At 42.2% G+C, this 13,586-nt stretch overlaps 1 protein-coding gene across 3 annotated transcripts in view; it reads left to right on the top strand.

Moving 5' to 3' along the window:
- The window catches only part of esyt2b (extended synaptotagmin-like protein 2b), a 42,850-nt gene extending 29,628 nt beyond the window's left edge, over positions 1-13,222 (top strand). The window contains exons 9-23 of one of the 3 annotated variants that reach the window (XM_061239660.1): positions 536-712; positions 997-1,079; positions 1,385-1,433; positions 1,773-1,862; positions 2,357-2,452; positions 4,682-4,744; positions 5,805-5,879; positions 6,966-7,052; positions 7,187-7,336; positions 8,614-8,975; positions 9,969-10,067; positions 10,358-10,489; positions 10,958-11,063; positions 11,371-11,420; positions 11,706-13,222. In XM_061239660.1, the coding sequence (XP_061095644.1) occupies positions 536-712; positions 997-1,079; positions 1,385-1,433; positions 1,773-1,862; positions 2,357-2,452; positions 4,682-4,744; positions 5,805-5,879; positions 6,966-7,052; positions 7,187-7,336; positions 8,614-8,975; positions 9,969-10,067; positions 10,358-10,489; positions 10,958-11,063; positions 11,371-11,420; positions 11,706-11,751 (1,665 nt within the window). In that variant the 3' untranslated portion in view covers positions 11,752-13,222. Of the gene's footprint in view, positions 1-535; positions 713-996; positions 1,080-1,384; positions 1,434-1,772; positions 1,863-2,356; positions 2,453-3,606; positions 3,709-4,681; positions 4,745-5,804; positions 5,880-6,965; positions 7,053-7,186; positions 7,337-8,613; positions 8,976-9,968; positions 10,068-10,357; positions 10,490-10,957; positions 11,064-11,370; positions 11,421-11,705 lie in introns of all 3 variants that reach the window. The other 2 variants (XM_061239659.1, XM_061239661.1) reach the window with 2 other exon arrangements.
- The last annotated feature ends 364 nt before the right edge of the window (positions 13,223-13,586 follow it).

Raw genomic sequence — 13,586 nt, 5'->3', positions numbered from 1 at the left:
GTGTCATTTATTTATTTATTGTCTTATATGCGAGGTGACACCGTCAAATATCAGCGCCTTTTCAGTATTTGTTTTTTCACTCCGCTCACAACTGGTAAAAGCCAGCGGAAATGAATGTCCTACCTGTCCCAGTGTGCATCAAGCCGAACTCCACATAGAGCAGCTCCTGGCTATTTATATAATTTGCCCAGGGCCGAATGCATGCCAGTGACACAGCGCTATTTGAGCCTGTCGGGTTACTGAGTAGATCCTGCTGTATGTTAATCAGCTCATCTGTCCAATCAGGGTGTTCCCAGAATCCTGCTGCATGTCAACAAGTTGATCTGGCCAATCAGGGCTTATCGAGATTCCTGCTGTATGTTAATGAGCTCATCTGTCCAATCAGGGCGTACCCAGAATCCTGCTGTATGTTAACTAGTTGATCTGGCCAATCAGGGTGTATCGAGATTCCTGCTGTATGTTAATGAGCTCGTCTGTCCAATCAGAGTGTACCCAGAACTCTGCTGTATGTTAATGAGCTTGTCTGTCCAATCAGGGTGTACTGAGGATCCACTTCCTGGAAGCCCAGGATCTGGAGGGGAAGGACAAGTTCCTGGGCGGGCTAATCAAGGGGAAATCGGACCCATACGGTGTCGTTCAGCTGGGAAACCAGCTGTTCCAAAGCAAGACCATCAAAGCCACCATTCATCCTAAGTGGAACGAGGTGTATGAGGTTAGCCATCTCACATTCTCATTTGAGCTGGAACATCCCAGTGCTCCAGAAACATTTAATGGAATTTTTAATGGGCTACTGTCAATGACCCAGTTATAAACCATGCCGTTTTTAAGCAGTAATTAATTTATTTCAATTTGGAATAGTCTTTAGGTTTCAAGTAATAACTGTGTAAATTGGTTATTATACCCTGTATATTATTTCATAATGGGAAAATGATTCCTAAAAGCTTTTTAAATGAATTATTTGAATTGAGCTGAGCTGAGTCTGAAATCTCTCACCAGGCCATGGTGTATGAGCACTCTGGCCAACACCTGGAGATCGAGCTGTTCGATGAAGACCCCGACAAAGATGATTTCCTGGGCAGGTAGGGCTCCCCTCTCGCCTCTATTTTCATCTGAGATCTCTTATCAGCCCTTATCAGCCTACTTACTCACACTAACTCTCGCTGTAGAAAACTTATTCCCACTGACTGCCACACTGCAGTGTCTATAACCAAACATTTGTAATGGGTCACTGCACAGTTTGGCTGGCAGCATCATAGTTGTGCTTGGACCTGGTGTAGCAGTGGGGAAGGCTGAGATTTGGTCATTAAACAGGACGCACGATTAAGTCTACATTTTCAAATGCGTTGGTGGCCAGTTTTTCATTACTGCTATCTGTCTGTTGTAGTCTGATGATTGATATGACAGAGCTTCATAAGGAACAGAAGGTTGATGAGGTAAACCTTTCCTAACCGCACACGCACAAATTATCACACACATCTGTGTATTTTTATAAATATAAGGGGCTGGCCATTGTCACCCCAAAATTTGAATGAGCGGCAATAATATATAGGGCCAGTTTCACAGACACAGATTAAACTAGGTCCTGGATTAAACTGAGTTTTGTATGGAGAATATCCATTCAAAATTTAATTTAGTCTAGAGCAAGATCTGTGTCTGCAAAACTGTCCCACACACTGTGGACATTGAATGTGCACACACAAGGAAAGACACAGATAAATGCTGAACACTTGAGCTGAGATCCAGCTGGCCAGTGGAATGTTCTCTTCTTCCAGTGGTTTGACTTGGAGGAAGTCTCGACAGGGAAGCTGCACTTGAAACTGGAATGGCTTTCCCTTCTCTCAACTCCTGAAAAGCTTGCCCAGGTACGATGGCGACCACAATCGTTGTCAGCATGATTGTGGTTGTTGTCATCATTGTTCTTGTTTTGTTTTGTTTTAATTTGGTTATTATTACTATTGTTAGTAATAGTAAGGTACGGCATAGTACTACTCAAAGTAGATCATTTTGTCCAATGCTCTCAGTCTTACTCTTGCCTCAGGGGAATAATCAATAACCGGGAGAAAAACGAATGCATTTTAGCTTTGACAATCGTATTATCATTTCATTGTTAAAAAGTAGCGGTTCCTAACACTGCTCCCGGAGATCTTCCATCCTGTAAGTTTTAATTTTAACCCTAACCTGGTACACCTAATGAGATCACTAGCTGTTGAATGGGGCATGCTTTGTTAGGGTTGGAATGAAAACCTACAGGATGGTAGATCTCCAGGAACATGTATTTCTGCTGTAGAGCATTGCTGTGAACATTTAAACCCACATAGGCCTTCCCTCTCAGCTGTGACTGCTCCTGTCCCCACAGGTCCTCACGAGTATCCGGGCTGACAAAGGCCATGCCAACGATGGCCTTTCATCTGCTCTGCTGGTGGTCTACCTGGACTCTGCCAGGAACCTTCCGGTAAGTGCAGCCACTGCCTGCACCGTGAGCCAGTGGGTTACGGGGAGGGATACCGAGTCTGTACTGTGCGGTATCTACTCAGCCCCTGCTAACCAACGTGCTTGTCAGTTTGCCTTTATCCACACTTCTGCTGTGAATCAGCTTTGTCTTAGGTAAGACAAAGACATCATATCTGCAAACCGCCATGACTGAAATTCAGTGTAAAAGCCAATTTTTATTGTCATACACGAGGGCATTGACGGCTGCTAGCTTTATGAAAATACTCAAGGTGAACTGTGTGATTTAATGAATTTGTAATGTTTTTTTCTGCTGGAGTCACATTGAGAAACTTTGGATCAATCAAATGTGAATTTGCTTCCATTTTAATTTTGTGTTTTTCCCTTCAGCTGAATTTTAAATGTGGATCTGTAAACACATTGGGTTCAAATACAGTATCAGAAATCTTAATAAAACATAACTGAAGACACCACAATCTGTGATGCATGCTTTTATGTAAAAGCCCTTGGAAGCACAAATGCCTTATTGTAGCTTATGACAGCAGGAACGGTAGTGGCTGCAAAAAGCTGTGGAAGCTCTGTCATATTCTTTCAAAAAGACTGATTGTATTTCAGAAATCATTGTACTGGATAGTTCAGCCCCATGTGAATCTTTATTTTGTCTATGGGTTGCAGTTGTTCAGTGAACTCATCAGTGCTGTCATTGCAGTTGTTCAGCGAACTCACCAGGTCCCGTCTGTCCCATCTGTCTCTCATACCATTTTGACTATTGCAGCTGTTCCTACACTCACCCCAGATCTGGGATAGCGTCAGACACACTGATTCGCTCTGTTTTAATCTTTTAATGGATTCTGCAAAGGATCCTTCAGGACCATTCTCCGCATGATGACAGATTCATTTTATGTTTCAGGCAAATGACAAGCCAAAATTGGCTGAACAGCCTTTTGTAATGCCTCCATCCCCCGAATGGTCTCATTCGGCAGAAATATCTTTTGTATACGGACATGCTATCGACTCCTGTGCAGACCTGTGCAGTCTCCAGCATTGTCTGTGCATTATGGCTGTTGTTTTTTGGGTGGTCGGCAGTGGAAGCCTAGAACATGCCACATCAGCGCCTCAGTCCTATCTCTCTGCTCTCTTCTCTCCATTTCCTCAAAGAGCATCTTCGAAGGGAGCATTGGGTGCGGCTTCTTAAGGGAGAGGAGAGCTTCGGGCCTAGTCTTTTGTGAGAATACTACCTCAGTCTATAAAACGTTATTTGTGAGTCCCTCCCGGTATTCTTGCATCATAGCCTTAGCAACCTGTGTGATTTGGTGGTGTTGTGGCAACCAAAACCAAAGTATGCCAACAAATAGCATGTTGACTGTCCCTTTTGCACGGTTGCATTGCTTATAACACGATTATACAAAATACACAATAAGTTAGTGTTTCATTTTGTTTGTTTATTTTTAAATCGGGGCTCCTGATGGCAAGTATTCATTGAATACTTATATGGAAGCTCATTCCATGACATGGTGAGAACTGAAGGAGATGGTCAGTAGATGGCAGTGTCTTGATTTGAAACATCTGTGGACAGCTTCTCCTACCTGTCACTCATGCTGCGGCCTTCATGTCAGTCTCTTACATCAGGCGAGAGGGAGAGAGGTGTCAGAACTAGGATATTATGTCATCATTGATTAGAATCCCTCATCCATGTGTATGATGTACGACATTTTACATACTGTGTATGTAAGAAAATGTTTTGTAAACTGAGCAAATGAAGAATCGGTCTCTGCCACACATACCTACTTCTCACCTGTACAAGTGCTGTTCATTTATGTTTAGTGTTCATTTACGGACTAAACCTTAATTTAAATGGAACTCCACTTTGCAGCAGTCAGTTCTCCTGTAGTTCATAGAAAATTCCAGCTGACACCTCTAACCAAGCTGCTTTGTCCCTGCTGTGAAAATGTCTCTCCTTCTGTCTGTATTTGTTTGTATGTTTTTTTTTTTTTTTTTTTACTAACATAGTTTTCCATATCTGTCTTTCTCTGGGAGCTGGGTTTAAACACTAACCATTGTTGATTGGATTCACATGCTAACCTTTCTAATCCATCCATGTGTTCTGGTTCTTTCTGTGGTGTCAGTGTCCTGGTGTGTGTGGTTTTGCATTCCTCTGGACCCGGGACTAACCTGGCTGGGTGTTGCATGCCCTTTTAACCCGCTGTGTGTTCATTCTCTCCTCCCTGAAAAGCGAAATCCTTTCGAATTTAACCAAGATGGCTTGAAGCAGGCTTCAATGAATAAGGCTCTCAAGGTAACGTAATGGTGTATACAGATGGCTAGGTCACACTAAGAGAACAGAATATCATTTCTATTAATCCATTATGTAGACATTATGGTTATTTTCCCAAGCAGATCAGTTATATGTGCTATTATTTCATTAGGTTGTGTTATGCAAATCCACGCTTTTATGTCCAAGCATGCCTGCCTGGCTCTCCTTCCTCCTCCCTACACTAATCATGCTGTGCTTTTGCTGTGGCATTTTGTTGATGAACACCGTATTCAGATGCTCTGTTACAGTTGCTGATCATTATCAAGTTATAATTTCACATTCTCAGCAATAGGGGGTGTATTATTAATAATATTTTGACACCTGTGCTCATATCACATTGTGCTGCCAGAAACTCGGCCCTGGATGTCCTTAAATTGCTGTGAAATGTGTTTTAGGTGTTAAAATAGGATGTTTCTCTTATATCTTCTGCACAGAAGAGATAGTAGCCATTTTGAATATCACTGCTTTGCGCCTTGTGCCCTTAAATGGAGGGTACCCTTTGTACCTTCTATTCAATTGCTGTCTCAATAAAGAAGAAAGGGTGTATTTCTGTTACATCGGTTGAGCTGCTGAGGACTATAGTGGTAAAAGTGAGAATTAGTCCAGCTCAGTGGAAATTGGTGCTTGCAGCCAGCTGTCACCCGGTCTCTACAGAACGACCAGCAGACCACATTGATCTCAGTTACTGTCAGCTAATTACAATCTGGTTCAGCTGTATTAGTGGTGCTGGAGCCTGATTGATGCTGATTGGTCTGGACCATTCCTGTGGGAAGGGACAATCAAAATGATGTGCTGTAGATATGTGTCCATTGTCCCAATGTACAGAACCTTTGACTGGTAATGCAGAACTATATAAATATATTCAATAAACTTAAACATTATTGCTTAGTTTGCATGCTATTCTCTGCCACTATTTGTGTGTCTGTGTGTGTGTGTGTGTGTGTGTGTGTGTGTCTGCGTGTCTGTGTGTGCGAGCATGTTGTACTGTACTTAGACACAACAATATCTGCTGCTGTTTTCACTGTTATTCACATTTTTTCAGTCTGCCAAGAAAGTAAGCAGTGACCCCAGCCCTTATGTGCAGTTTACTGTTGGGCACAAAACCTACGACAGCAAGGTAAGCACCCTGGGACTAAAACTAGCACATTTATTCCTAACTGTTAGTTATCTTGATGGTGGATAGTGGATATTTAGGTCGTCCCCTGCTTTGCATTGTACTAGATGTATTAAAGGAGTAACATGGTGGTTGAATTTGACACTTGCATCATTTTCTTTATTATTCAGTAATTTCAATGTATTTAATAAATAAATGTATTTTTCTAAGCCTAAATTTCCCCACTATAAAAGTTCACTGAAACTGTCTGGGCATGCTAATGAGAACTGTCCATTAGCTATGATTGACAGAACGTGCTCTCACTTTCCACACATTGTTGTTTGTTACCATAGCTACCTCTGTGATACGCACTCATCACAAGAGCTAGCTAACTTAGTATATCAAGCTATCCAATGATAATCTTGTTAACATAAAAGCACAACTATATACAAACTATCCAAAGCTATCCAATGATAATCAAGTTAACATAAAAGCACAACTATATACAAACTAGCTAGCTAACATTATCGATCACGTCACCTTATGAAAGCAAACTAGCTTGCTAGCTAAATGAATATAGCCAGAAATGGTCTAATAGCCCTTGAAAGGCACTCTAATTTAAGTGAACCAAACATTAGTAAAATATTTGCATTGTCTTCCCTGGAGGCCAGCGGCGAAAACTATGGGTCACAAGTTATAGGGTGGGATAAGGAGAGTAGTGTGACACGCTACCAGGAGAACATTCTCAACCGGATGAAAATAGGACAATAAATTTAAAACGCTTACTTCTCCAAAATTGAAGAATGCACATATTTAATATTTTTATCGCATTTCTCCAATGCTCTCTTGTGCAAATTGCATATAAAAAAGTGTGACCAACCACCATGTTACTCCTTTACTCCTTTCTCATAAAATCTTTATGAGGAAATCATACATAATGTACCTGCCTTTAGAAAGAGGAAGCGTATGAAAGAGTATGCTATCCTTACTTAATGCTCCATTAGTATATAGCTATAAAATATCTTTGGGTTTTAAATGCATCAGTTTTGTTATTAATTCAAAGAGTGCTCTTTCCTGTAGATCTGAATTGTTGCATTTTCACCCCAACAGGTACGGTACAAGACCAATGAGCCGCTGTGGGAAGAAGCCTTCGCCTTTCTCATCCACAACCCCAGGACTCAGGAGCTGGAGGTTGAGGTACGTTTGTAAGCAGGAGTCTCGTGTTTCGTGGGTAATATACATCAGTGTAAACTGCGGCCCCGTCCTACCTCTGGAGGAAGGTACGCACCATACGGGGGCAGGCCTTGTGACGTGGGCGTGGCTGTTGACAGGTGAAGGACGACAAACACAAGTGCACCCTGGGAAGCCTGAGCGTGCCCCTGCAGCGGCTCCTGGAGGAGGAGGAGATGACGCTGAACCAGAGCTTCCCGCTGAGGAACTCCGGGCCCAGCTGCACACTGAAGCTCAGGATGGCTCTGCGGGTGAGTCCCCCGACCCTCCCCATCTGCGGGCACCGCTCACGTACTTAGTGGTTCCTCCCATGTCCCATGCCCACCTCTCTCACGGTCTCTCTAATCCCTTCGGTTGATTTTATGTGCACGTATATTCTCAGGATTCAGTAAATTCTGAATGTGGACAGTCACAAAATATTTCCGAAAGTTGGAGTAAATATCCAGTTATCCTAGAGACATTTTGAATCTATAACAATTTACGACTTGATGTGTACCGATTTCTTTTTCAGTGAGCTAAATGGATTCATCATTCCTGCCACAAAAATTATTGACAAAAAGAACTTTAAAATGTTTTTTGTTCTGTATAAAGTTTGGTAATTTAAGTTATTAGGATCCCCATTAGCTGTTGCAAATGCGGTTCCCAAACTTTACAAGGACTACACTATTGAACTAAATAGCTAGCGAATAGTTGTATACAAAACAAGAAAGGATTAAAGAAAATAGGCTTCTATTTCCTTAATATACTGCACAGATCAGTAAGATACTGATGATGAGGACAGCTGCTGTAAGATGTTTTTTGAGCGTAATATTGTTGTTGCCTTGAATGTAATTTAATGAGGGAGCATTCCAAGTAAACATAATTCTATATATATCTGTAGGTCTCATTAAATTTGATTTGGTGACTAGATGATAATAAATGCTTGGCGTGCAGTCTGGGACGTTTAGCCGACAAAACATTTAGTCACACAAATTTTACTGGAATTGTAAAGGCGGGCTGAAAACCAGAAGGTAATTGAACTGAATTCATTTTATTTGAGTGGGAACCCTGCCATTTCCAGTCAGCAAAAAATCTTGTGTTGTTTACAGCAGCAATATTCTAGCTGAGGATGTGAATCCCTAACCCTGGAGTTCTAGTGCTCTAGGCCATCCCTACACCCTCTACAGCTGGCTTTGCATTCTGGATGCCTGCAGTGCAGTTCTTTCAAAGCAGAGGTGCCAAACCCAGCTCCTGGGGTCCAGAGGTGCCCAATCTACTGTCCTGTACCCTAACGAAGTACACCTCACTCAGCAGCGAGAGATCGAGCTGAGCTGCTAAGTAGTAGAATCAGGTGTGCCAGATCGGGGCTGAAATGAAAACCCACAGGATGGTAGATTTCCAGGAACAGGGTTGGGAAATGCTTTCTGAGGTTGCAGCGATGGCTGAAATACCAGCGCATCTCCCACCTCAGCCCCGTCTTTAGTGCCGCTGAGGTCTCGCGGGAGAGGTGTGACGTTCGCCGTGTCCCCACCCCACGCCCCGCCCGCAGGTCCTTTGCCTGGAGAAGCTGATGGCGTCGGACCAGCCCTCCTCGGTGCAGGTGAGGAAGGCCAGCGCCAGCGTGCCCCCACAGAGGCCCCCCGTGCCCGATCCGCCCCGCCCCACCAGCGACCTCCCCCCCTCGGCCTCCGCCTCCGTCCTGGAGCTCCACCGGCGGGCGGAGAGCCCGGACCAGGTGTTCCCGGGGAGCCCGGTCCGGCTGGCCGACGCCGGGAGGAGCACCTCCAACCTGGCCATCTCCGGCTCACACCCACACCTGGCGCACAAGGAGTCCACGCCCAGCATTGCCTCCGACCTCTCCATGCCCTTCGCCACCCAGGAGCTGCAGCAGAGACTGCGGCAGCTGCAGAAGTGAGCAAGCCACTTGCACCGTCTTTATTTCCCCAAGATACAGGGCGCAAGAGGCCATTATTAAGAGCCGTAACTCTGGCACAGACATGTGCCTTGGGCTTTACTGCGCTCGATATTCACGTCTGCCGCCTCATTGGTCAGAGATTATATCCGATACGCTGGCTGTATTGAAGTGTTGGATTCGATTTTGGCAGAGGCGGCTATTGAGCTGAAAATTGATGGGGGAAAACTTCCTGTTAATCTGATTCTTGGTCTCGACCAGCTTACAGTAATTTTCCTTGCTTATCGATACTGCAATTATTTGACAAAATAGCCTCCTCCATACCATCAGACCTAACCAGTTCTCCTGAATTAGGCCATTAGGTGAGTAATAAAGATCACATATATTCTGTCACAAATAAAATGCTTTCATTATTTAAAATTGTGGAGACACGTACTGTATATCTCCACACTCACATGAGAATGTTCATGACATACATCTGCAATGTGCATATTTTGTTGTTTAAATGGTCTTGAACTGCAGATTTTGTGACGTGAAGAAAGAAGCTGTGTGTTTACTTGCCAATGAATTATTCAGATCTCTGGCACACTTGTTAATCCTGGAAAGTGAACAAAAACAGGTTGAGACCAATGATCAGTTTAAAGGGATATTTTCCACCCTGTCTATTTTCAGCTCACCAGCTACCACTGGATTTTTGGCTTTGAAAAAAAAATGTCACTGTAGTTGTTGCTATTGATAGATATTTACTGAAACAATTCAGGTTAGGACATTAGTCAAGGATGTACCCCACCCGGGACTAGAACCCACAGCCTTTTGAGTTATGAGCTCAGTTCCCTAACGGCTATACTACACTGCTGGAACATTATGTTATAGTCTGACCCTTCAACAAACACAAACGGTCCTGTCTGTTTTTAACCATGAATCTCTGTACATTGCAAAGAGTAGTGTGAAATGCATTATGATCAGTAACCCTGTACCGTCTCTGCTCTCAGTGGTACTGCTGCCAACCAGTTCCCTCTGGGAGAGATTCAGCTCACGGTTCGACACAGCTCTCAGAGGAACAAGCTCATTGTGGTTGTGCACGCTTGCCGGTGAGACTACAACTGCAGCCATGTCTCACAGAATTGCCCCCTTCTCACTCACACCTAACATAATGTTTCACCATAAAAATTATGTATTTGCCATAGAAATGTTCTTTTGTTCTTACTTTTCAAACATTTTTCAATGTAATGACATCAGTTGATCCAGCTGGATCCAGTATTTTACTGAACAATGCTTGCTGTAAAGTTTTCTCACTTTTTAAACTGGAGTCAGGCTGTATAGTGTGTGCGTGCGAGCGAGCGACCTCCCCATCAGCTCCCTGTTGTGTCTCTGACCTCAGGAACCTCATCGCTTTCACGAAGGATGGCTCGGACCCATATGTGCGAATCTACCTGCTTCCCGAGAAGAGCAGGACCGGCAGGAGGAAGACCCAGACGCTGAAGAAGACCCTAAACCCAGTGTATGACCAAACGTGAGTCCCACTGCGCCTGTATTTACAGACACTGCTGTGAAAGGGTCACGTCTCACTGCTGCAGCGTGTCATACTAACTTTCATTTCTGCTGGGCTCTCCCTAGTGCCTGTCTCCAAAGATCTAGGACACGCAGAGTAGTCTAGGGTAGTGAGTGCTCCTGCCAATTGGGAACAATGTTTCGGGGCTTTTGCGTGCTTTTCACAAAATGCTGCATTATTACTAATATCCAATAATGCTTTTATGTATTTATTTATTGTTTTACGATAAATATGTATTAATTGTATTGTTGCTTTTCTATTTATTGTTATTATTCAGTTAATAGTTTGTGTTGTTCTGGGCAGAATTGTATTCATATTGTGTTGGTGGAGTAGATACTTCATGAGACCTATAGGGGGTGCCACCGAGTAGTTTGTGGAGGGAGGAGTGGGTGACAACAGCTGGTTCAGACCTGTGCTGCGTTTCTGCAGGTTTGAGTTCAGTGTGTCCATCGTGGAGCTGCACAGGAGAACCCTCGACATCGCTGTGAAGAACGGGGGCGGCCTCCTGTCAAAACACAAAGGACTTCTGGGAAAGGTGTGGCTGTGGTACTCTGCACTCCTCCTACATGACTGCATGCGTGTGGATCACGGAAGGGAAGGGGACACAACTTTGGAAAAACATCCCCCCCAATATTATCATGTTGTATTTGGTGATACTGTTAATGTCCCCACCAAAAACAATTCAGACGAAAATGTTGTCCCTCTCAAAGTTGAAATGAGATCTAGGCCTTTGCTCGACTGTTATAAGATAATGATGCATTGCAGCACATTGCATCATGCATTGCATCATAGTCACATGTAGCTGCCTGATGATGTTGACCCCAACAGTGTGCCTTTCACAGGTGATGCTGGATTTGATACATGAAGAGATCTCCAGAGGATGGACACAGTGGTAAACTCTCCTTTGCCCTGATAATACTATCATGAATTTAATATAATTTCCAAAAATAGCTCCTAAAAATAATAAGGATATTTGCATGTCTCTGTATTCTATATTAAGCAATGTTGTTATTTCTGTTGAATAGAAGACTCATTTTGGACAAAATCATCATATTTCACAGTTAATATGGCCCATGCATTAATAAATAAATTGAATGTAGGAGGCCAAACACAATAAAAATATGGCATTACATTTTTTAAGTGTTGGATCTGATCTGTTGAGTATCCTTCCGCCCAGGTATGATCTTTCCGAGGACGGATCACAAAGAATACAGCAGGCCTAGACGGGCACCACTCCACTTACCCAAGCTCTACATGTGGACTCCATGCTTCAAACTCATACATGACAAAGATGGTCAGCTTTTCTATGGTGTTGCATTGTATCTAATGGGCACATATTTGACAAATATGCACAACCAGGAGTTTCAGATGTTTTATATAATTTACTCTGAAGCATCTCATTCAGTTCCAATGTTCTTTTCCAGTTGTTTGTCTGTGTACTTGTGTTCAGGGAAGCATGAGGGGCTGTCAGTAAAATTCCATATTTAAAGAACCGCAGTTGAACTTGGTAAAGAAATAAAATAAAATGAAAAATGTTCCAGAATGTGTTGCAATTGATTTGCTGCCATGTTTTTTCTGTGTGGTCAATGGCGTGAGATATGAATAGGAACTGTGTGATAATGAATCTGCTGAAGGTTTGCAGTGGGAAGGTTTACGGGTCAGTACTGCTTTGCCAAAATGACTGTTTCTTTCAAAAATGAGGATTTCTTCTCTTTTTTTTTCTTTTTTTTTTAATTCAGTCACCAAAAGAAAAAAAGGTTTAATCTTCATTATAATCAAGTTTGGACTTTTGGTGCTGTTCTCATTTAGTGATTACACTAAAATGTAATTATTTAATTGTATTGCCTATGTATGTGCACTGTATGCTGAATGTATGTACTTTATGTATGTATTCATATCATGTTGTATTTTTGTTGGTCATCCAAGGGCAAGTTTTTTTCTGTACTTTCAAGTACAGTAGTTAAAAATGCGACATTTAAATGGTCCCAAATGAGAGACTCCATTTTGAAATTGCATGCGGATAATTACTTCCATCAAAGGAACATCAATATTCATATCTTAAATGAGAGCCAATGCCTTATTTTGAAGGGAACGTGAACATCACTCTTATTTTTCTTCATAGACATGAATCATGAGTGACCATAGTACCCTGAGGCATTGGAGTGCTCTGTTTAATTTCTGTTAATTAACTTTAATTGCTTTGTTACTTCATAAATGAATGGTTTTGGTATCTGGGACCTAACTAATAGCAGAGTCATTAAGGATATGACTTAATGTCTTTGATGGTCTAAATAATTAATTCATCCAACTGTATAATTTATTTTTTAATAAAATATCTATCAATAAGTGTGTCATTTTTAGACGGGACCTCTTGGCTCTGTAAATTTTGTTGATAATTATGAAATTGTTTCCCTTTTGTCAGAAAAAGATATATGATTTGTCATATGTCCTGTTTTCTAAAGTGTTATTAGCTATTTATGCCATCAAATGAAAATGACCTCCAAGTTCACTCCCAGTTTCCAATGTAAGAAGTTTTGCCTTCTGTATGTATTTTATCTTGTGCCTTAAACACAAAATTAAAAGATGTAAATGTCTGAAATTTGAAATATTTGGCATAAAGAATTAAGTTTCCTTGTTTGAGAATGTTTCCTTACAGCTTTTAAATAATAAAGAGCCAGAGCTCTTTATGTGCTATCCTGGCTTTGTGGAGTCATTACACATTCATACGCACGTTATTATTCAGTATACAGGTTATAATCCATGCAATAATATTAATGTAGTGCCATTGTTGCTATTATAGAAACGTTTAGGGATTTATCATTTTTTTTAATCACGTCACTCACTCTGAATGAACGGATCGGTGGTTCACGCTGCAGGTGAGTCTGGACAAAGCTGCACTAAATATGAACTCATCTATTTGTACACTGAAAAGTCGCACGGTTGCGGGCTCACCACGCAGCTGCTACTAAGAAATTGAACATGGGCCCTATTCCATTTTGCTTTAATTATAGCTAAGTTTTTACGGTCGGCTGCTTGGGAAAAGGGACAATAGTGCTCA

Source organism: Conger conger, chromosome 4 (assembly GCF_963514075.1).
Source record: "Conger conger chromosome 4, fConCon1.1, whole genome shotgun sequence".
Taxonomy (NCBI): Eukaryota; Metazoa; Chordata; class Actinopteri; order Anguilliformes; family Congridae; genus Conger; species Conger conger.
This window is presented reverse-complemented; position numbering and strand designations above follow the sequence as displayed.